Source organism: Nematolebias whitei, chromosome 1 (genome assembly GCF_014905685.2).
Source record: "Nematolebias whitei isolate Nwh7 chromosome 1, NemWhi1, whole genome shotgun sequence".
NCBI classification, from domain to species: domain Eukaryota; kingdom Metazoa; phylum Chordata; class Actinopteri; order Cyprinodontiformes; family Rivulidae; genus Nematolebias; species Nematolebias whitei.
The window spans coordinates 46,748,601-46,772,480 of record NC_056498.1 but is presented as its reverse complement, the minus strand read 5'-3'; the positions used below and the strand labels follow the sequence as shown (position 1 = coordinate 46,772,480).

The 23,880-nt window shown below is 40.7% G+C and overlaps 1 protein-coding gene across 1 annotated transcript in view; it reads left to right on the top strand.

The window, feature by feature from the left end:
* The window catches only part of cdh23 (cadherin-related 23), a 275,500-nt gene that overhangs the window by 125,909 nt on the left and 125,711 nt on the right, over positions 1 to 23,880 (top strand). Inside the window, exons 10-12 of the mRNA XM_037677972.1 lie at positions 1,578 to 1,766; positions 10,609 to 10,758; positions 11,103 to 11,261. Coding sequence (XP_037533900.1) covers positions 1,578 to 1,766; positions 10,609 to 10,758; positions 11,103 to 11,261 — 498 coding nt within the window. The remainder of the gene's footprint in view (positions 1 to 1,577; positions 1,767 to 10,608; positions 10,759 to 11,102; positions 11,262 to 23,880) is intronic.

Here is a 23,880-nt window from a genome sequence, read left to right as displayed (position 1 = left end):
AACAGGAAGTGATGGCAGTAACAGGAAGTGATGGCAGTAACAGGAAGTGATGGCAGTAACAGGAAGTGATGTTAAAGGGGAACACCTGCATGTGAACGACAGCTATCAACACAAACTGTAGAGAAGAATCTGATGTTTCTTTTGATTATTTTGAGTCGGAGTTCAATTAATGTTTCAAACAACAAAGACTGGTGAGTTTGACTTCTTTAAAAAAGTTCCCCTTTGATGTCACTTCCTGTTTTTCTTTGGCTGCGCCGAGTTAAAAAGAAAGCAAACCAGTTATGGAACCAAAAAAAAAGGTAAAATCATGTATTTAATGCCAAATTTCTCAAAAATCTAAATGTTTTCTTGCACTTTTTGTATTTGTAGGACATGCAGGTCACAGGTTATTTAATGTTTTACACAAAGTGCTTCCTGCAGGAAAGGGAAGTGTTTAAAATGAGTGAATGTCTATGTGTAATGTAAAGAATATTTTGTCTTTAAGGTAATTACAGCTTGTTAGTTCTGATACATCACATCTTAAGATAAACACGTTCACCGTGAAACTGGCAATTGATCACCTGATGACCTCATTACTATTCACTCATTAAATGCAATTATTATTAATAAAAAATGGAGTATCTGAGAGTTTTAGTACAAAAACATCAGGCTAATATACACCAACCTTTTTTGTAAATTAAAATCAATGGTCACAAACAAGGAGTGTAGCACAAGCAAACATTCTGAAAGAGAGAAAATGTAGTCTAAAACCATATTTATAAGATATAGATTTTTTTATTTTTCATTCTAAATTTTCCCTCCGTCTCTTTGCTTCTGCTTTCTCCGGCGCTGCAGGGATCGATCGCTGCGCGCCGTAGTAATACAACTAATTTCTCAACTTCAGGCAGCTCAGACGGAGCCGGCCAGGTGGAGGTGGAGGTCAAATGATTCAGGAGTGCTGGAATGAAAAAGGCTAAAGCACTTTGATTACCCACAGACCAGCATGCTATTCCTGACTCCTCTGCTATTTATTTTGACCTTCTTTTCTAAATAAGAGACGACTCTTGTCCACTCTGTACCTATCTTATTTTGAGTTATTTTTTCTCAGAAGCTTCACATTTTCAGCTCTGAAGCAGCAGAATCAGGGAGAATGTGTTTTCTCAACGGGACTCCCGTCTCCTGGATTTGATTGAATGTATACGTGTGGACGCGCACGTCGTCCGACTCCTCAGCCTCACTTTGAGGCTGATTCTATGATTGCTATGAGGTCACCTGTCCACCTCTGGATCCATTAAATAAACAGCTGTAAATATCTTGAACGGTTGCCAGGGCTATTCAACTAAATTGCGCACGGGGCCACAGTTACTGAGAGTCAAGAGCTCAGGGGTCGGACATCCAGGAGTTATTGTCATTGTTTGTTTTATGGTTTAAAATCTAGTTTTATTTAAAAATGAGCTCGTTGGTGGGCCCAACTGAGCTCACCTGTGGGCCTGATTTGGCCCCCGGGCCACCAGTTGAACAGCCCTGGTATAAACTGACATTTTCAGTCCGGACAAACGAATCTCATGCCTCTGTTTTTGTTTTCTGTCGTCTTTAAGGCCACAGAGCTGAAAGAAGATCGCACTCCGTCAGACGCTACAGTGAGGACCACCTTCACCATCCTGTTAATTGACATCAACGACAACGCCCCCACGTTCAACAGCTCCGAGTACAGAGTTCTCATCACGGAGCTGGCGCAGGTCGGGTTCGCCCTGCCGCTCTACATCCAGGCAGAAGATAAAGACGAGGTGGGCGAAACTCCGTCCTATGAACGAACAACGCGCTGGATCTCTGACGTTAGCCCCGTTTACACAGCCATAGTTGGGTTAGGAATCCATCCATTATCTTTACCCACTTCTTTTTGGGTCGCGAGGGGTCACTGATGTCCATATCCAGCAGTCCCTGTGTGAGAGGTGAGGGACACCCTGGACAGGTCTCCAGTCCAGGAACACATGGACACAAACGAGACACCTAGGGACAATTTAGAGTTACCAATCAGTCTAACATGCATGTGTTTGGTCTGTGGGAGGAAACTGGAGTACTCAGAGAAAACCCACTCATGCACGATGAGAACATGCAAACTGCATGAAATTCAACTCCCAGGCTGGGATTTGAACCGGCGACCTTCTCGCTGAAAAGCAACAGATCTACCAGCTGAGCCACTGTGCCAGACTAGATTAAGACTTTTAAGGAATTTCAAAGATTTGACCACAGAATATTCAACTTCGTGTAATGATGTCACGCTAACTACTGAGCTCTTCTTATTTTCCACAGTCTTGACAAATTTTTATAGTTCCTACATCAAAATTATCACAGTCGGCGGTAGGACACAAGTGCAGACAGACACGGAGAACGCAAAGTAAAATAAAAACTGATTTATTAAACGAACAAATGACTTAAAAAATAATACAAGGAGCATGAACAGGAGGACCGAGATATTGAACCATCCGTGAGGGGATGACGAGAGACTGTTGGAGTAGGACCGAGGGTGAGTGGAACGTGGAAGCACCTGGGAAGATTGTGATTAGGAAGTGGTGTGAGTGATAACTGAGCTGGTGCAGCTGAGGGTGAGAGTGAAAACTGGCGAAGGGAACACGGGCTGAAATAAAACACAAGGAACCAAAATAAAAACGTAAATCATGAAAGCAGAACAGAACAACAAAAATGTAGACATTTTAGTTTGTCTCACTGCTGCAGGAACGATGGTTTTCCTTCAGATCCCCCCAGAATGCAACTTTCACAAACTCTCATGGACTTCCATTCTCTTCAAAACAGGAAGTGAGGGGTCTTTTTAACTTGCCATAATCCCTATAAGAAACATGCTAGAATTGTGAAAATTAAAATGTGTGACCACTAGACTCTTCTGACACTTACACTTCAAGCGTTTTTGCTTTTTTAATCAAACTTTTAGTTTCTGTACAGTGACTGTTTGTTTGAGGCCTACTTTCTAGTCTGCATTTCTTCCTGTCTCAGGAAGAGTTTCACAAGGGAGGGACAGACATGGGTTTGATGTTAACATGGCGACCCCAATAAGCCACTAACAGCAACTTTATCTTTTTGTGACACCTGTTGAAGTTCTTTATACAAGTGTTGACATGTTTTCAACATATGACACAAAAGGCTGCCAAGTGTCCCAGAATCTTTTTGCAGAATAGCGTATATCTAATTTTTTCCAGATGAATATAATGCATGACTTCTCTTATCTAATGTTCATATGCCGGAGGGTGTGGGTCCTTCCATCTGCACAAAACGAGCCTCCTAAGCAATCGCATCCTTCTCGTGCTTGCTGAAGGACGTATCCACAGGGACCACCCGGAACAGTGAGCTGAGCGGTGATGGGTGTACAGTTTTTCCACATATCACAGAGAAGGTGTCAAAAATAGCTTGCCAATAGGTCTGCAGTTTGGGGCAAGTCCAGAATATGTGTAAGAGTGTAGCTGGAGTTTGTTTACGATTACATGCAGGATCCAGGTTGGTTTTGATCTTGGTCAGCTCGTCTTTGGACCAGTGCAGCCGGTGCTCCACCTTGAATTGAAATACAGTGTGTCTCAGACAGTTTGAGAATGAAAAAATTTTCCAACTGATCCTTCTCCAGATTGGGTCTGATAGGGATTCCTCCAAGTCCGTTTCCCATTTCAGTTTAAGGGAGTCCAAACTGGTCACTTGGTATGAACTGAACAATGTATAGATCTTGCTGAGCCCCCTTAGTATCAGACACTCATGTAACTTTGAATCTCTTCACTCTTACAATTTATTTATTAAGACATCTGCATTTTGTCAGCTTACATTTGGACAGAACATTTACTGTATGTGACATTTATATGAACATATTGCTTCAGACGTCTCAGAGTGCTTCACATTCCTGAAAACGATGTTTGGGAAGCAGATCATAGATTAAACTTTGCAGTGCACTCAAGTTAAGAAAATATTCAGTGATTTCATGCAATACAAGGAGTAAAATACCAACATTTAGTTGATATGTACCCCATGAACAGTTGAAAACAACAAAACACATAATTAGGTATAACAGCGGCTTAGACCAATGGTTCTGAACTGGTCTGACTTCTGGACCCACCGTCGCCTCTTTATGACAAGTCGCAACCCCATTCACGGTGAATTTTCTGCTTCCTTATTGTTGAATGTAAAGATGGTGCAGTTTGAACTTGAGGTAGTAGAACAGAATATCACAGCTGGTCAACACAAACACACAAGTTTATTGCACAACCAAAACCACGAGCTAATGGAAACGCTAGAGAGAAAAACATTCCCTTTAACGCTTAATTAGCTGTAATTAAAACCAAATACCTTCTGGATGCCTTCTCCTCGAGGACCCTGAGACATATCTGTAAGTTGCTGCTGAGACTTGTCTTCTCTGACGTGGGAACGCTGTGGGAGGAGCTGCAGAATGTTCTCTGAAGAGGAATGCGTTTCTCTCCTGGATGTTTCCTTCATGACTCAACCATAGAAGAGTGGAAGAAAATGGATGCATAGCTGTATAAAAAGAGAAGCAATGTGGCCTCCAATAACCTCCGAGCTAACACTTCCCTTGTAGCCTTTATCAACCTATTCTAATGACACCTAGACACTACAACTACACAGAACACACTTTGCCTTTCCATCCCTCTGACTTTCTGTCTACCCCTCTTACTTATGCACATGCTCGCTCACACCGGCACATTGGGCTCAACTACAATTTAATTTGCTCTGGAAGAGATGGGAAAGAGCATCAAATTATTCCTAACGAGGAAAATCAATCACCTAGGGTGCAGATAAGCTGAAAGCTAGTCAACTCTGATTGATTCAGGCACAACAGCTGCCACGGTGGAATTTGACAGATAACTGCAAGCCCAGGTGGATGAAGAAATGGGTGTAGGGTAAAGAGAGATAGACTTGCAGAAAGAAGAGGCTGGAAGAGAAGAAATTGTGGACCTAGAGAGATACGGCTGGACAAAATGTTGCCTTCAATGGACCAACCTTTGAAGCTTTGGTGAAGCAGGGAGAATGGCCGCTAGGTGAGAAAGAAAGCTCAGATGAAGAGAGAGCAGGAATATTTAGAGGGAGTTCAGTTCATCTATTTTAGAAGAGCTGTTTACCTTCATCTGTGCTGCAGTATGGGTTCTGCCAGTGCGTTGCAAAGAGACGACAAACACACCACACGCCAAAGGAGGTCTTTCTGTAACTTTGTAACCAACACTTTACTGAGTTTAGTGTGGCACTCAAATAGAATCACCGCTAGTTAAGAGACCATCAATGCAAAATTGTTTGTATTGTCCTCCTCTCTGGATGAGGTAGAACCTGTTCTAAAGAGTAGAACCTGCTGAAATGATGCTACAAGTAAAACTGGTGGTACTCTGGATTTTGCTAGTAGTATTCATAAGGAATTTGGTATCATCCATTTATGAGTTTAATAAAAATCAAATTAAGTGTCATTAAAAGAACTGTTACACACCCAGGAACTTTGAATAGAGGTTATAGAGCAGGGGTGTCAAACCCACTTACAAAAAGGGTCCAACATTAAAACCTTTTTCAAACTAAGGTCCAGTTTCAGAATCTACATTAACTCGAGTTCGATCCCCAACATCGTTTATGGGTTGCAGGTTCCACAACAAGAGTTTGATTGGTGTCATTTGATGTTCCCTGTTGCACTTTGGACATCATAATCAGATTCTGCTGAAAAAACTTAGTGATAAAAGTATTTTACATTTAAAACAACATCTTGGGGACCAGATAAGATGTCAACGAGGGCCACATTTGGCCCCTGGGCCTTGAGTTTGACACATGTTATGGAGGGACCACTATCTGTCACAAAGTGGAACTCATTCCTTGCAGGACTCTGTTGGGGCTTCCCCTCATCTCTGATCCTGTTTTGATGTTCATGGAGAGGACTGAAGGTGCAGTTGTGGAGAAGAGGGTGTCAGCTTTGCAAACCTCAAAGTCTATTTTCTCTTTTTGCAGATGATGTGACCTTCAGCATGCAGTGGGGCGGTTTTATGGCAGAGTGTGAAGGTTGAGGGTCAGCTCCTCTAAGTCTGAGGTCAGGGTTCTCAACTGGACTCTTCCCTTCCAGATTGGGAATGTGTCTTTGTCTCAAGCAGAGGAGTTCAAATCTTGTTCATGAGTTATGATAGGATGCAGTGGGAGATGGGTTGATAGATCATCTGCAGTAATGAGGATGTTGCTCTGGTCAGACATGGTGAGGAATTAGCTAAGTCAAATGACAAAGCTCTTAGAATGTAGACAGACCACTAACTAACTCTCACCTGTGGTCATGGTGTTTGACTCATGTGCAGCTGAGATTAATGGTCGGGTTTAGCCTTAAAAACAAGATCAGGAGCTCTGTCATTCAAGAGGATCTTGGAGTAGAGCTGCTGCCCCTCCGCACTGAAAGGAGACAGCTGAGGGACATCTAATTAAGATGCTTCTCTGGAGGTTTTCCAGGAATGTCCCAGTAAGCAAAGACCCTGGGACAAACTGCAGGAGGGATAGTACATCCTCTGGTCTGCGAACAGTTTGTGAATCCCAGGAGGAGCTGGAGGGTGCTGCTGAACCATGGGATGTCTGGGGTTCCCTCCCCTACCTGTTGCCTTCACTACTGGACCACGAATAATCAGAGGAGGATGGATGGATAATTAACTGTGATGTAAGCCATAAAGAAGAGAAAGACAAAAAGACAGCTGGTCTTAATATATAACAATCTGCTCCAAAATTATCAAATCTAAAAATGTAATGGAGAATATTCTAAGAACACCCGTGGAAACTTTAGTGAACGGTGGTTAACTGAGATAAACAAAATGATGCAAGACCGTGAAGGAATTTGATTAAAGCTGTTTCAGATTTGTATTCAGTTGTTGTGGGACAGAGGAAGAGCCAAGACTTGTGTGTATGTGGTTCTTTTTTCATCAATGGATCTATAATATCTTAAACTACACCTTCAACCGGAGTTGGGATTAGAGGTTAGGTTGAATTGCTTATATCAGTTTGTAAATACTCGAAACACGTTGGATTTAGGGTGGTACAGTAGTCCCTCGCTACTTCGAGGTTCGTATATCGCAGATTCGCTCTATCGCGGTTTTTCAAAATAAGATTGGACATGACGCACAACTGGCTGATTGATGGATGAGCCGCACGATCGACATTAAATTTTTATTTAAAATAAATTATTTTAAATTATTTAGCACTTGCTGCATCTTTATCCAGCAGTAAGGGCTGCACAAACTTCCTACTGCAGCTGATCAGCTGTTCTCTGTTCTGAGCTGAGAAGTGGGCGTGGCCAAGAGCGCTTGCAGGTGGCTGAGAGCAGAGGAGGCAGGGAGCTGAAATTATGACATTCCGGGTCTTTTAGAGCTTTAGAGTTTAGAAACAATGTTTAGAATATTGCAAGAGTGTGGGAAGGGTTTATATATATATATATATATATATATATATATATATAAAAAAATATTTAAATAAATGGATATATATATTATACACACTAAAATAAACTACTACTTGTAATACTTTTCCTACTTCGCGGTTTTTCATTTTTCGGGGGGCTTCAGGGTACGGATCCCCCACGATAAACGATTCACCGCTGTACTTGGAAAGCATTGGATTTTATGAGGTGGTACTTGTTATAAAATTAGTAAAACCATTGTATGAAAAGATTTCTGTCATCTTTTTACTGCTCTTTGTATTTTTAAATATGCAGTTCGTGATATATACTCAATCTCATTGATACAATACTACACGTGTTTAGTAAAATTACTTTTCCATGTGTGAGGAACAACAACGTACGTGTAATTTCTCAATGATTCTTGTTGTTGTTGCACCTTTTTCTCTGTCTTCCCATCCGATGTTGCCTCTGTATCTTCTGCTCGGCTGGCATCTTTAAAACTTTTGCCGTCAGAACTTGTCGTTGAACTTTGTGGCAGATGAGTCTGACAGGATGCTTTTATTGGGAGCTTCTAAAGGCAGCACCAAATGGACGGGCAATTACGTTTATGGGCAGTTTGAGGTGACATCCCTGCATATTGGATGGTCTTTTAAATAGGAGTCATCAGCTACAATGGTTCTTCCAGAGATGAAAACAAAAACAAGGGGGCAATTTCAACTGTCAGCATAATGCCAATCGACCACTCTGCCCGTCTTCTCCGTTCGCCACAATGACTACGTGATTGGCCGCCCCACAGCTTTATATATCAAACAAGGACTGCTTTGGAGATTTTTTTCTTTTACCTCAAGACAGCCACAGCTAAGAGCAGTGATGTCACACCCTAAATTGGTTTAGATTTCCCCATGATGCTTTTGCTGTTAGAGCTTTATTTTAGAGAAAGATGGGGTTTTTTTTTTTTGGTTTAAATGTTTCGTCTAACCACTAATCAGACAATACTAAGCTTGTTTCATACCCCAACCCAGCAGTTGATCACATACTAATTCTAAAACATACTTTCATGATAACATAATATTCATAATCACAAACATTGTCTTGGCAACTTGTACTGTGGTGAGCTGGAACAGAAATGCTAAATTATGTATCTGTATTGAGGCAGATAGTCATGGTTGTCATTGCGCATCACTTCAGGCCTTCTGTGTTTGTCTCTTAAATCACACAATATGATTAAAGTACATGGTTTTAACGGTCTTCACCAGCTTTGTGATCATTCAGTCGGACTTACTTTCTGCAGCCTCGTGGGCAGTGTGCAGGGATTTATTCTGTTGCATTCAAATGTTGTGCTATAAGATGGCACAGCACAGGGTTACATGGTGGAGATGGAGAAGAGATGAATGTGTGCTTATGAACAATCGTTGGATTCTTTTTTCTTCTTCTCACTGTTTAATCTTGTCACATTTGTTTTATTTGAAAATTTGGTAGTTTTATTACTTAGTGCCTTCTGAGTTTATCCATCCTTTAGATTGTACATACAGCAGAGGTCCCTGACCCTGATCTTTGTGGAACCACTGTCCTTCATGGTTTAGATGTTTCCCTGCTTCAACACACCTGACTGAAATGAACGAGTCAGTGCCAGGCTTCTGCTAAACTTGATGACATTCTGAGTAGGTATTTTAATTATTTGGGGACCTTTGCTATACACTATATACTGAGTTGGGAAGTAGTACGTTCAGAGTTTCACAGGTGGCTCTTGGCTCCTTGTTGTCATTTAAAAAATTTTGTCCAGACAATAAAAAAATATATTAGTTTCAGAGTGAGCTAAAGCCCTATTTGCATGGGATTACTTTTACCTAGGGACCACATGCTATTTGTAATAATTACGGAGATTGTCTGCGTTGTTAATCCCGTGTGAATCGGCCATGTCAGTAATTTGTAAAGTAAAAATTATCTACTATATTTTGCTGAGCTCTGAGGTCCTGTGATGATACTAGTCCAATGTGAATAGGCATCTCTGTGATTTGGACAGAAATGGGCGGGATCTGATACGTAATTAGGCAGTTTTTGTTTCCTGGACGCATTTTTATTTGCTTTTGGCAATGGAGACTGCATTGGAGTGCATAAAAAACCTTTTGTGTCCCGGACCAGCAAAAACCTATTGACCCGTAACGGTCGCCAAAAAAAAAAAAGAAAGAAAAGGTTGAAGAGAAGGAACAAAATCAAGCGGATGTTACGCTATTCGCAGCACGTTAACATCATATCCGAAAGATGTTCGTAAATTTCAGCTATAAGCTTTGGTTATCACGTGCAAATGTACCACATAAAAAGCAGACATTGGGGAGTAATTTATTTATTACATGTGGTCCCTAAGTAAAACTAATCCCATGTGAATGGGGCTTAAGATAAATAGAGGTGGTGCTTTTGGACTTCATGGGACCACATCAGTCCTTATAACCTTTTTTTTTTTTTGCACTGACTGTCTTGTGGCTGTTAGTACTATTAATAAATGTATATGATCCTTTTAGCTCCTCTTTCCAATGACCCACAACATACAGCTGCAACTATGGCATCCATTGTAGTCATTGATGAAGGGCACATGTAAGTGTCATGGCCCAACGTGCTGAGTGTTACATAATTACAGTGTTCGCCTGGTGGTGTGAAAGCAAACGGGTCTTTTTCACCATTTATAGTGAGAGCAATAGTCCTTATGGTCCATGTAACTGTTTTCCAAAAAGAGGTGTCAAGTGTTTATACTACCAAAAATGATCATATCAGACTTGAACTAGTGTAGATTCACAGTCCTAAAGGACACGGTAAACGCAAAACAGTACATTACAAATCATAATAACTGAAGTCCATTTGTTTTCATTTACTGACGTCTCAGACTGGTTATCATTTAAATGAGAAGAGTTCACCTCATTAATACAGTTTATAAGGGGCATTCCCTGTATGAGTCATCAAGACTTAAAGGCATGTAAATCTGGGTGTCATCTGCATAACGGTGAAATAAAGTATTTAAAGAAGACTTAATCTAATTAAAGTATGAACGGTAAATAAAATTGACTCTAAGATGGATCCTTGAGGAACTCCACAACGATAGGTTTGCCAAGTGATAATTAACCCTTACTTGAACCATAGCACAGATTGTTTTTGATTAACACAAAAGTTCAGAACATGTGATGTTGATTTTAAAGATGTCTTTGTTTGTTGTTTTCCTTCCTCAGGGGGTGAACAGTATGTTCCAGGTGTTTCTGACAGGAAACAACTCCGAGTACTTCACCATCTCACCAACAGCAGTACAGGGCCGAGCCGACATCCGGGTGAGGGTTGCCATGCCACTCGACTACGAGACGATTCGGAGCTTCAGCTATTCAGTGAGTTCAGTTTTTCTGTTTTGTTTCTTTAACATATAATCACTTCACAGCATAAGTCATCACATGGCACCATACAAAACACAAACAGGTCCATAAAATGATCTTGGTTATGATCTGAAGCAGGACATTTCATGCATTTAAGGAGTGTCAGGCCTTTATTTTCTGATTTTTGCCCAAAATATTGAATGGACCAGAATCCAATAGACATCCTAGTCTAAAGAACTTCTTCAAAGTTTAATGGGAAGCAATTTATTTTAGAAATAAATTCAATAGATAATATCAAAATATAAAAATGAGTATTTTTCCTTTAAATGTGTTTTAATCAGAGGAACTTTATTTTTCAGCTCTTTGCCAACGAGTCCATGTCAGACCATGTAGGTTTCGCCAGAGTCTTTATCGACCTGATCAACGAGAACGACAACCGTCCCATCTTCAGCAAACCACTGTACAACATCAGCCTCCCTGAAAACTCCCCTCCTGGTATGGCCGTGCTGAAGGTCCTGGTGAGTGTCTGCGTCTTTGCAAAGCTGCGAGGAAAAGGAATGACTCCAGGAGAGCTTCTTGTTGACGTGTCGTATTCCTGGAGAGGAATTCTGTGAACTAACACTTGTGATGGTTAATTTAGACATCGGCTAATATTTTCAGACATCGTCCATGTTTGTCAGCACAAACTTTGACTTTAAACACTGACGAGGATTGTTTAGGTCTAGTTTAGTCCAAAAGAGTCGTCTTTTTAAACTGGTTAAACTGGTGCAGAGCTCGTTTTAACGTTCCTCAAGAACCACGACTAAAACTCAGTTTTGCTTTCATTCATTTGAAGTTGTTTTGTTCGTTGAGGCCAGAACTGAGACGCCTCCGGGGGCTGCTTCTTGCCCTCAGCCTTATTTTGACTGTGTGTGCTCCAGAAACGGACCGTTAGCTAAATGTTGCGCAACGCTAGAAACCTGGCATCTTAAGGTTTAGTCTTAAAACATGTTCAGCTTTTTGTCTTGACTGGAACAGATTTACAGATCAAAGTTGTTTTGATTAAAGTTAACAGTTAACGTTCATGAAGCCTTCTCACTACCGTGATCCAGGTTCGTTTTTCAGCTTCTTTCTCATCCCACGGTTTCAGCCATTTCAACAAATCATGAATCAAAACCTTCAGCTCTTTCAGGACAATCCTGCTATGACTTTTGGTATTGGTGCAACTTTAGCTTTTTAAAATATTTAGCCTTTTCTAATGTTTTTTTTTTTTTTTTTTTGTCATAGAAAATGAATTGAGCTCATTTTACATCCTTCAGATCTTTAGCTCTGTTTACAACCTTTAACTGCTCCTTTCACATTTTGTTCTGCTTCAGCTTCTTTCAGCTTCCTTGTGCAAATTTAAACATTTTTTTCAGCTACTTTCAGCAGGTTTTTTTCAGCTGTTTTGTGCTCCTTTCTGATTCTTTCTGCTAACTACAATATTTTTGTGCTTCTAACTTCTTTCTGCTAATTTCAGCTTGTTATGCTTATTTCAGCTTATTTCAAAAAGTTTCAGCTTTTTCTATTTCTGCTACTGTATAGTTTTATGCTAATTTTAGCCTTTTCAGCTAATTTCACAATTTTTGCACTCATTTCTACTTTTTTCAGCCTAATTCAGCAAAAATGTGCTCTCCACTTTCTTCAGGTGATTTAAGCTTTTTTTGCTTTTTAGGTACTTTCAGCTGTTTTTTTTTTTTTTTTGCTAATTTCAGCTTTTTCCAGATAATTTCCACTTTTTGTGCTAATTTCTTCTTGTTTCAGCTTAATTGGGCAAACATGCTCTCTTTCCTTCCTTCTGCTAATTTAAGCTTGTTCTACCTTTTCAGCTAGCTTATTAGCTAATTTCAGCTGTTTTCAGATAAATTAAAGTTTTTGTGGTAATTTCTGCTTCTTTCAGCCTAATTCACTTGTTTCTGCTAATTTCAGCTTGTTATGCTCCTTTCAGCTTTTTCTGCAATTCCAGCTACTGTTTTGTGCTAATTTTAGCTTTTTCAGCTAATTCCACATTTTTAGCTCATTTCAGCCATTTCTGCTTTCTTCTGGTAGTTTCAGCTTTTTTCTGACTTGTCAGCTACTTTTTGATACTTTCAGATTTTTTCTGCTAATTTTTGTGCTCATTTCTTCTTATTTAAACTTAATTCAGCAAATATATGTTCATTCTGCTTTCTTCTGCTAATTTATGCTTGTTCTTCCATTTCAGGTCCCGGTACATTTCTGCATTTTTTTAATTAATTAATTTCTTTTTTAGCTAATTTCGGCTGTTTTTCAGCAAGTTCTTCTGCAATAATTATTCACACTGCATTTTCAGAGGAAATGCAGTTTCTCTAGTTTGATTTATAGTAAATGTACCTGTGCTTTGAGGGTCTGGATGAGAAAAGATTTTTGAAAGTGGAAATATGTGAGCAAACATACTAAAATCCACTTTGTATATTTGATTTTTCCGAGTGTTATTGGGAATAAAATACTTGCTGTGCCTGGCACTGGTGACCCTGCCCTCTTGAGACTCCGTCTTATGTGGGAATATTTATGTTGCCTCTTATCGAAAGAGAAAACGCTAATGAGTCCTTCTTACCCACCTGGAGCACCGGGTCATGCTTGGCTCAAAGGCGTACAGTGGAAGTCCTTTAATAAAAACATGTGGTTTCTTGAGCATGCAAGTGCAGAGCATCGTTCGGGTAAGATAAAGGAATTCAATTATTACCCTGAAATTGCTGCTTGTAGCTTGAGTTGAAACTTTCATGTTCTATAAAAGAGAAACACATTTACAAGAAAAAAAAATGTTTCAAATTAGATTTCTATTTCAAAATACTGGAGATTTTACTGCTGTTTGGAATGAACATTTTTTAAAACACGTGAACAAATGTGTCCCCCCCCCCCCCTCCCCCCGCATGTTGTAGCTTCGGTTTAGCCTCTCGTAGTTTAAGTATCCTTGATGGCGTTTCACCGTATGTCCCGGGGTTCAGCCGAGCTCAGCCTGAGCTTCTGTTCAGACCAGCAGTCGCTGTTTTAACCTTATCGGGGAAAAAAATCTGAGCGTCTCCACACGACTCTGCATTATTATTCATTACCAGTCACTCCTGTGACAATCCACAACCCACTAGACACAAGTGCCAAAAAGCACAGTGTGAAAATCAATAGTGTTTATAGACTGGGTGCTCATGAAATGGAGATTGCAACGCCTAATACCTGATAAGTCCAGCTGATGTTGGCTCCATACTGCAGCGTGCGGCCTGCCGTTGAATCCTGATTGCCGGCAGCGGAGCATGAATGGGCGGTGAACAGAATGAGATGAGGTGGATTTTGGTTGATGTCTCTATACTGACATGGAGTTGATCAGTACAGCTTCTATAGAAGGATACCACTCAAGGAAACGCAACTTTTGGTCCAAAGTCAAAACTCCTGGTTGTGCAGGCGTATAAAAATGATGACAAATATTCCAGATTAATATTTCCGTTGAAAGCGTGGACGTATTATGGTGTAGTCTCTGTTTGTGCATACGTATGTCTGTAAATCACCAAAAAAGGGTTAAATCAGGTCGTCTTTAGGAAAAATGTTTCGTCTTTCATCCGAAAGACTTCATGAGTCTGAGGCCTGCCATCTTAGATGTGTCTTATAAATAGCACTTCATTGATGGGTTTCAAGCCAACACTCTGTAGAATTCCCAGTAACTGGTTTTTATACATGCAAACAGGGGACCATCCGTCCAACACAACCAGTCATCATCATGTACAACAGTCCAATGTTTTAGGCCAGATGTCCAACTTGCTACTCACAGAAACATCCTGAGGACACCTGGCCTAAATGGTGCTGTCAAACCTTCATCTGATCTGCTTAACTTCTGATTTGCTCAAGATATGGGGGCCGAGATGGTGTAGAGGCAGGGCAGCCGGCTTGGGACCCGAAAGTCCCAGGTTCGATCCTCAGTCACTGCATACCGCGTGGTGTCTCTGGGCAGCACACCTCATCCTCAAAATGCCCCCCGGGAACTTTCAATAGCTGCCCACTGCACCACCTGGTGGTGGATGGGTTAAATGCAGAGACTAATTTCACCATTGTTTGGAAACATACAGTGATTGTGATGACATCATTATTATTATTATTATAATTTAATAAAACTTCATACACATGTGCAACAAACCGTGTCGTATAATCTTTTCATCACCCCAGCTCCAAGATCAAGGTTACAAATCAAGGTCAAAGTTAAAAGAAGGTCTTTGCTCATCTGGGCCAATACCATAGACTGCTGTTTAATAAGTTATGGACCGGTGTATAATGTGCCGTATAGTGCTCTTGTTTGTACGGTAATTGAAATCTGCACAAGCCCATGAAGCAAAGAGTGACTGTAGCTGTGTTGGACTTTAAACAGGACTGAACGCTATAAACCTCTTTTAGACTTTTGAAAACCAGATGCTCTTTTCCTGCCTCAGTGTTGTGTGTTAAACAAGTAAAGCCGGAGACGCAGAGTCTTTACAGATTTAGAAAAGTTGTGAGTCCACACTTACAGACTGGTTTCTTCAGATTTTTGTGTCTTTCAGCTGCTCCCTCTTCAGGGGTCTCCACATCAAGTCCTCCTCCTCCATCTCACTCTGTACAGTAGGAAGAATAGTTTCCTCAAAGGACTGGGGTGGCTGAAGATTAATCTAAGATGGCCAAGGCCCCCATTGGCCACCCCCTGACTCCTCATTGCCCCACTGGTCAAGATCTGTCACTCTACACAGCCTCAGACAAGAAAAAAAGTTAAAAAATAAAAAATAAACTCACCTACTTGAATGTCTTTCACCAAAAAAACATTTACCATATTTTCCACCATAAACGTCGCACCGAGTCACATCAGTCCAGATGTGTCTAATAAAGTGGAAAAATCCATAAATAGCCGTATACGTCGCATCTATTATGCGTCACAGCTGACGCGTCGCGTTTGTTCCGCTTCACCGGCAGGACATTAACAAGAATTTAACAAGATTAACGCTTAAAAACAATTATTTGTTTACTCGAAATTATAGCAAAGGTTTGTCTCAGTTGAACTTTTCCTTAATAAACAATAAAATAATAAAAAATAAAAGTGAAATGAAGCTGATTTGACGGTTGCTCCAGGCGACCTGGATGACGGTGGCAGGCTAAGGCAAGCCGATTGTGTCATTAATAGCCGCTTTTACCCATTACATGACGCAACACATGCCGTACTACTCGAGTGCCATCTAGTGGCTGAAAATGGTAGTGTTCAATATTTTAAGTCCGAATGAATGAAAACTGTCATGTCAGCCAAAAAACGGTTTATAAATATGGGAAAAAATCCATAAATACGTTGCGTTGGCGTGTAAGTTGCAGGGCATGCAAAGTATGCAACAACAAAAAACGTGACTTATAGGCCAAAAAATATGGTAGGTTTACTTGCATTCTCTGTTCAGTTGCAGTCTAGAAAAACACTTCTCTCCAAAACTAACATTCACTAATGAAACCCCTCAGTGACGGGGGACATGGGTGGCTTGTCTTGTTTTAAATCTGTCAAAGGCATGTTTTCTGTATTAATCATGGATTTTTAGCAGCTTTAATCCAACAAAAACCCATTTCTCATTCGATGCTCCCTCTAGTGTTCGTTTCAATGACGAAGTAATTAATATGAATTTATTTAAACATGTATGTATTCCCCGCCATTACTGGGCGGAAAAAGACCAGTTTTATCAAACAGCTAAACTTCTGCTAATGTTGAGATGTCCATTGATCAGCCATAACAATATGACCACCCACTTTGTTTTTAATTGGCTTCCTTATAGCCCAAACAAACTGCATTAACAACCAAGATGTATTATAGTCCCTGCTGCTGGGTCTTTAGGACCAGAACCTTTGGGCCTTTATTGAGTTAATAAATTAGTCTGGCTTCCCAGAGGTCCTCCATATCTTGGAGATTTAAGGTTCAAGTAGACATCTTGGATTTTTTTCTAGTGCACCTTTACCTTCAACCTTTCCAAGCAGGATTTTGTGGCTTCCACTCTTTGGAGGATGAGGAGATGAAGTGGGGGGTGTACAGTAATATTAAAATACACATTCTGCTTCTCTACTTTTTGCTGTTTAATAATTATTATTTACACTGATATAATTAAATGAATATAAAAAAAATCCCAGTAGCATTTTAGAATAAATAAATCTCATTTTCCTTGTTTATTTAATTATCTTCTGCGTGTCAAACCTATGGCCATTAAGGTGTGTATTTTGAATTATATTTAATTGTATTTAAAAATTACATATATTTACACTTTATTGGGACCCATATATTTCATCTGGACACGTTTGGCTGATGTATGAAAAAGTTTGGAAACTGTTCCCAAGGGTTGTTACACGTATGTTGACTGAAATAATGGACATCGATCCCCAGCTGTTTGTTTTGTTTATTTGTTTGTTTGTTTGTTGTTACGTGCCAAAAAAGCAATCTGTAAATGTACCTAAAGTGTTTTGTCATAATTGTTGTTCACATCTCATCTGATCAGAGTTAGTCAGTGTTTTACTCAGGGACCACTCCTGCGTCCCTGTGGAGACGTAATGCTCAACACACACACACACACACACACACACACACACACAGTACGGTTGTATTAATAGTCACGGTCTGGAGCATTATTATAAATATTTATAGTGATTTACTCTTTTGTTTGGGTCCTTTTCTCTCACGCTCTGTTCCTCCCCCCCACAGGACACCAACTACCCATATCTGTGAACTCTTCTGATTCTTTGGTTGGTTTTAGAAAATCTGCCTTCTTTTTTTTTATCGTATACCCTCAGCTCCATCGTTTGTTTCCTGACGGTTTTCAGGCGTGGCCGTCATCCACCCTTTTGTTTCGTGCACCTGCTGGGACGGCACTACATCCAACTCGATTAACCCGTCGGGATCTTTCGTGCACAGACTGCATCAGAAAACCGTGTTCATACAACCAGAAAGCTCGGTTTACTAACCCTTTAACCTTTTTATTGCCGGATGATACTGTTGGCGCTCTCGTCTGAGGGCTCATCAAGGTGTCTGTTAGCAAAATGTATTTTGAACTATTGGACAAATTTTATTAAATCATTAGATGCACAACTATAAATGTCAGCTTGATTCAAGATGGCCGCCTCCACCAGCTGACCGTAGAAAACACAAAAAAAAACAGAAACGATTCTGTCATTCATACAGGTATTGAGCTTTTTTATTTAACCAGCTAAACTTTGGTGTGGTAGCAGCTGAGAGCCCTCCCTACAGTGGTGCTTGAAGGTTCGTGAACTCTTTATAATTTTCTATGTTTCTGCATAAATATGAGCTAAAACATCCTCATATTTTCACACAAGCCCTAAAAGTACAATACCATTTTATTAATAGAGCACTTAAAACGGCAACAAGTCCGACCAAAATGCTGTACAGGAGAAACAAACAAAGCACACAGTAAAAAATACATAGATCCAAAAGGAAAAAGATAATAAATGTCTAACACTGTAGAATACAGACAGGTTAAAAACTAATCACACAGTGTCTAAAGCCACAGAATGAAAGTGGGTTTTTAAGCGAGATTTAAAAACGGTGAGGGAGGGGGCCTGCCTGACATGTAGTGGTTACTCATTCCACAGTCTTGGACCAGCAGCAGAGAAGTAGATCAAGAGAACCCAGTTAAACAAAAGAGAGAAAAATATTGTACTTGGTTATTTATTTATTGAGGAAATTGATCCAGTATTACATATCTGTGGTAAAAGTATGTGAACCTCTAGTATTATCAGTTAATGTGAACTTGAAACTAGAGTCAGGTGCTTTCCATCAATGGGATGATGATCAGGTGTGAGTGAGCACCTGTTTGATTTAAAGAACAGGATCTATCAAAGTCTGATCTTCACAACATGTTGGTGGAACAAAGGAGATTTCTGAGGAGCTCAGAAAAACAGTTGTTGATGCTCATCAGGCTGGAGAAGGTTACAAAACCATCTCTGAAGAGTTTGGACTCCACCAATCCACAGTCACACAGATGGTGTACACATGGAGGAACATCAGGAGCATTGTGACCCTCCCCAGGAGTGGTGGACCAACAAACATCACTCCAGGAACAAGGTGTGGAATAGTCGGTGAGGTCACAAAGGAGCCCAGGGTAACTTCTCTCTCACATTGATGTTGATGTTCATGAGTCCACCACCAGGAGAACTGAACAACAATGATGTCATGGCCGGGTTGAAGGAGAAACCACTGCTCTCCAAGAAGAACATGGCTGCTCGTCTGCAGTTTGATAAAGATCACGTGGACGAGCCAGAAGACTGCTGGAGGAACGTTTTGGTTTAAATGAAAAGAGTTGCGTTTGGAGAAATGAAAACAGCATTCCTGCATAAGAACCTTATCCCATCTGTGAAACATGGTGGTGGTAGTATCATGTTCGGGTCTGTTCTGTTGGATCTGGGCCAGGACTTCTTGTCATCATTGATGGAACAATGAATTCTGAATTATATCAGAGAATTCTAAAGGAAAATGTCAGAACATCTGTTCATGAACTGGATCTCCAGAGAAGGTGGGTCATGCAGCAACAATGACCCTCAGCACACAAGATGTCCTAAAGAATGGTTCAAGAAGAATAAAGTTCATGTTTTGGAACGGCCAAGTCAAAGTCCTGACCTTAATCCAATCCAGATGTTGTGGCAGGACCTGAAGCTGCAGTCAATGTGAGGAAACCACCAACATCCATCCTCCAAGGAGTTCAGGACTGATCAACTGTTACTGGAAATGTTTAGTTTCAGTTACAAATATTTAATATTGGATCATTTTCCTCAGTAAATAAATCAAGTATAATATTTTGTGTCATTTGTTTAACTGGGTTTTCTATATCTACTTTTAGGACTTGTGTGAAAATCTGATGTTTTGGTTCATATTTATACAGAAATATAGAAAATTATAAAGAGTTCACAAACTTTCAAGCACCGCTGTTCTCCGAGGGCTAACGTTTGCCTTAAACTTTAACATTAACTGTTGAGTCAAACCTGTTCGTTAGCAAAATATCTCATGAACCTCTTAACAGATTTTAATGAACATTTTGAAAATAATCCTTAAATGCAGATGAACCTTTAGAGTCGACACAACTCAACATGGCTGCCGCCGCTCGAGACTGTACGTAACGTAGATTTCAAGGTAGCAGCTTCAACTTGGATGGTTCTCGACATGAGATGATTTTAAACTAACTCAAAGGCAGCGAGCGAAAGGCATTCTTTCAAGCAACGGTAGGTTTTTAATTTCAACTTATGTCTTCTAGCAAACATGACCAGCTGCAGCATGAGTCTTGGCTTATTGTCCACCCCATTGTGTTTTCCAGTTTCTGCACACTTTCACTGTGAGCTGAAGCTCCGTGATGAATGATTCCTACATGGAAAAATAAATTACAGAGAGGAGGTTGTCTCCCTGCTGCCACTGCTTAGACAGGCATTAACCGGGTAATATCCACAGCAGTAATCATAATTTATTATAAGAGTTCAATGCTGCAACTCTTTCCCTTTATTAGAGGCTCGTAGAGCGGGTTTTAGTTTGTAATGGTGCATCATGGGTGTTCTGGCTGTGCAGGATGGGATGTGAATGGGTGTCCAGGTCAGAGAATGAATGATGCGAGAGCTGGAAAACCTTTGAACTTTTCAGAAGTTGATCACTTAAATTGGTTCTCCGGGGAGATGCGATTAAACAAGGTTAAAAAAAGTACCACTTCACCGCAGATTTAGGCCCAAAGTCCCTTATCGTCAGCCAGAACCGACTTGTTCGGAATGATTACACTGCTGCCCAAAGAACTGCATAGAGTGGAAGACAAGAAAATGTTTTGATGAACAGAAGTGGAAATGTCTTTTAAGAAAAATATATCTAGTAAAATTTAAAAAAATTGGGAATTTTTCCCCACTCTGGGCCCCTGAGCAAGGCCCTTAACCCCCACCATCTTCTCCCCCGGGCGCCCCAGATGGCAGCTCTCTGCTCCACACAGGGCTGTGGTAGCTCGGTGGTCTGTGGTTGTGTCAGGAAGGACATCCAGTGTTAAAACAGTTGTCAAGTCTTCATGGAGTTGGTTCTCTGGGAGGACCCCTGACGAAGGAGCAGCCGAAAGACTGAAAAAAAAAAAGTTGCATTTTTCATAAAGATTTTTTAAAAAGTAGGCTATATGCGCCAAAGTAGTTCAACAAATATTTTTATGCATTCATGCGTTGCATAAAAAAGCATGAAATGATGTGATAGTTCAGTGATAATTGTTTGTGCTAACATTCGGTTCTAGTGTTTCTTCACTTCATGTTTTAGTCTTGATTCGTTGAAGTGTCACTGTTGATGCTTTTATGTGAAGAAACTCCCTGAAACCGTGTGAGAGCGTTGACACGCTCACACTCTCCACGCCAGCCACGTTTTTGTTTCTCGCTCTCTTTCATGAATAAACCAGTTGGTTGGGAGGCGTGATCTCTGCTCCTGGGGATGTTGGATTTCCAGCAGAAGCTGCTGTGGTAAGAAGTTAACCAGCTTCATGACGGAAACGTTCTAATCCTGCGGCGTACCATCCGCTGACGTTATTCCATCCACTGTTTTTTATACTTTGTCCTCCCTTCATTCAGCCCCACAAAACTCAAGTCTGTTGTTTGCAGCTTCAAGTCTCTTTAGGTTCCTCTCCAGAAACATCTGGACTTCTTGCTCTCTCTTTCTGTACGAACGTCTCCAGCTCCTTCAGGTTGGAAGATGCTGCCTGCGTCTGACAATCTTTAAATCAAACCACTTGGACTGAGGTCCACTCTGAGCTGGATTGGATTTCCATTAACTGGTTTTCCTTAAACCGGTGAAGTGCTCTCCAGCAGTTTTTCAGGGTCATTGTCCTGTTGGACAGGAAGGTGGACCTCCATCCAAGTCTCTTTAGTTTTTCTCAATAATGTTTGTTTTTTGCTCCATCCATCTTTCCCCCAGCTCTGCCCAGTTTCTCAGTCCCTGCTGATTTAACAAACCCTCACATCATAATACTGCCACCACCGTGCTTCATTGTAACGATGCTACATTCAAAATAACTGTGGCCAAAGTGCTGTACATAAAATGGAGAGAAAATCTGAATCAGAATAAGATTTATTGTCATTGCACAGTGAAGTACAGCGAGAATATATTCCGTACAGTCATCCGAAAGATGGGCGGAGTGTCCGTGGCTGCAGCTCCTAGGAGTGCGGCCCTTGTTCTTTAGATAAGAAAAGGGGAAAGACCATGAGGATAGTAGGTATTAAAAAAGATCTTTTCACACTTTGTCCTCAAGAGGGCATGGTTTAAGACATTAAAAAAATCTACCAGCAAACAGACAAATTACATACTGTATGCATTTGACAACAAGACAGTGAGATTTTGTCCAGGAAACCCTTCCAGATAGCACCATAGTCCTAATAAGATGTTAAAAGTTTCAGCCGGTACAGCTCTGATAAGCATTCACAGAAGTTCCCGGGGGAGGGGGTGGATAGAGTAGAGCTTTCTTGGTTTACGCATCCCCAGGAGCATTTTGATAAGTTGGCCTCTTCAAGGCTGAACAGGGAAGCCGGATTCAGATTAGCCACAGTTGTTTTTGTGCAGGCAGGCTGTTTTTCTTTCCTTGAGTTCTGCTGGTACTCTCGATGATCCAAAATGACCAGATTTGTGGGCTTTCTGCTGGTCTGTGCTTATTAGCCTTCTCCAAGATCGGTTCCAACATGCTGGCGAGTTCCAGAAGCTGCAAGTGGCCTATGATTCTCATAAATCGCTTCCAGCTTATGGTTGAGCTTGAAAATCAGCTGCGTCTGAGAGCTCGAAGCACGAATCAAACCTTCACATAAGGTCGGCAGCTTTGCCATGGCCGAAACTGCTGCCGATGTCTTCCCGAATAACATAGGTATCCGCCGATGCCAAAAGTCAGAGACCCTGCGATCAGAAATCCAATGATGTATAAATCTTCGACGTCCTCCAGAGACAACACAGAAAGGCACATCAGCTTCGCGCTCCATGACATACCCAACCACGTGCGTCTGTCCGGGGCATGAGGGTTCTCCAGCACCCTGTCGCTTGGTTGAAAAAATTTTTATCAATTGCATTGAAAGTCCAGCTGACCAGATCCATAACAGTAATTTAGGATTCGGAAGATGTGCAAATAGAAACTCTGATAAACAGGACAAAGAGCAAAAGCAGGAGGAAGACAGGAGAGGGAAGAAAAGGCATCCGTCTTGCTCGAGGGCGAGTGAGGAAAAAATAAATAAAAAAGCACAAACAAAAATATATATAAATAAAGCACAAGAAACCATATAAACGAACAACACAATAAAAATAATTAAAAGCGGTCAAACACATAAAAATACATTATAAACAAAAAACATTAAAATTGTGCAAAAACGTCAACTTTTATGAAGTATAAACATCCAATGAATATGTGTGCATGCTGTCTCCTCCATGTTAGGTCTCCTCTGACCACAAACTCTGCTTTATTTTTACTTTAATGTCTTTTTCCTGCTACACTAAGCATCAGGGTTATCTCTGGATGTTTCTCTGATTAATGCTCTCGGTGAGTTTTAGTGGACGAGCCTCTCTGGGAATGTTTCCTGTGGTGACATCATCTTGGTTTAGTTGATTGGATCTAATGGTGCTCTTTAATAAGGGATGGCTCTAGAATCTGACCTTTAGGGGTGCTTCAGCCCCCAGTATTAACAATGGCTCTTGACTTGATCAACGCAGTGGCCATTAGCGTCAGAAGCATTTGTAATGCGCGGGGGACACACTGATGGGGGGGTCTCCACTTCCCTCATGCATTCTAACCCAACTGCTGGTACTAACATAGCGCTAAGCTAACAGCGCACAATGCAGACTTGCTAGCTAAGATGCTATAGACGTAGCGCTCCGTTGTACGTTACACAACCTAATAAGCGCTTTATACAAAATCAGTTTAGTGTTAAATGATCATAACAAAGACTAAATTTATGCAACCGGAAGTTGCAACATATATCTACATTTAAAACATACAAAACAAAACACAACTTTTTAAGCATTAGACTTTTTTATTAACGTTTAACTGATGAAGCCTTCTGGATGGAAAGTGAAATGTTTCAGCACAAAAAAAATAAACTGTCCAGATGACCTGACTGAAAATTGTTGGATTGTATACCTGG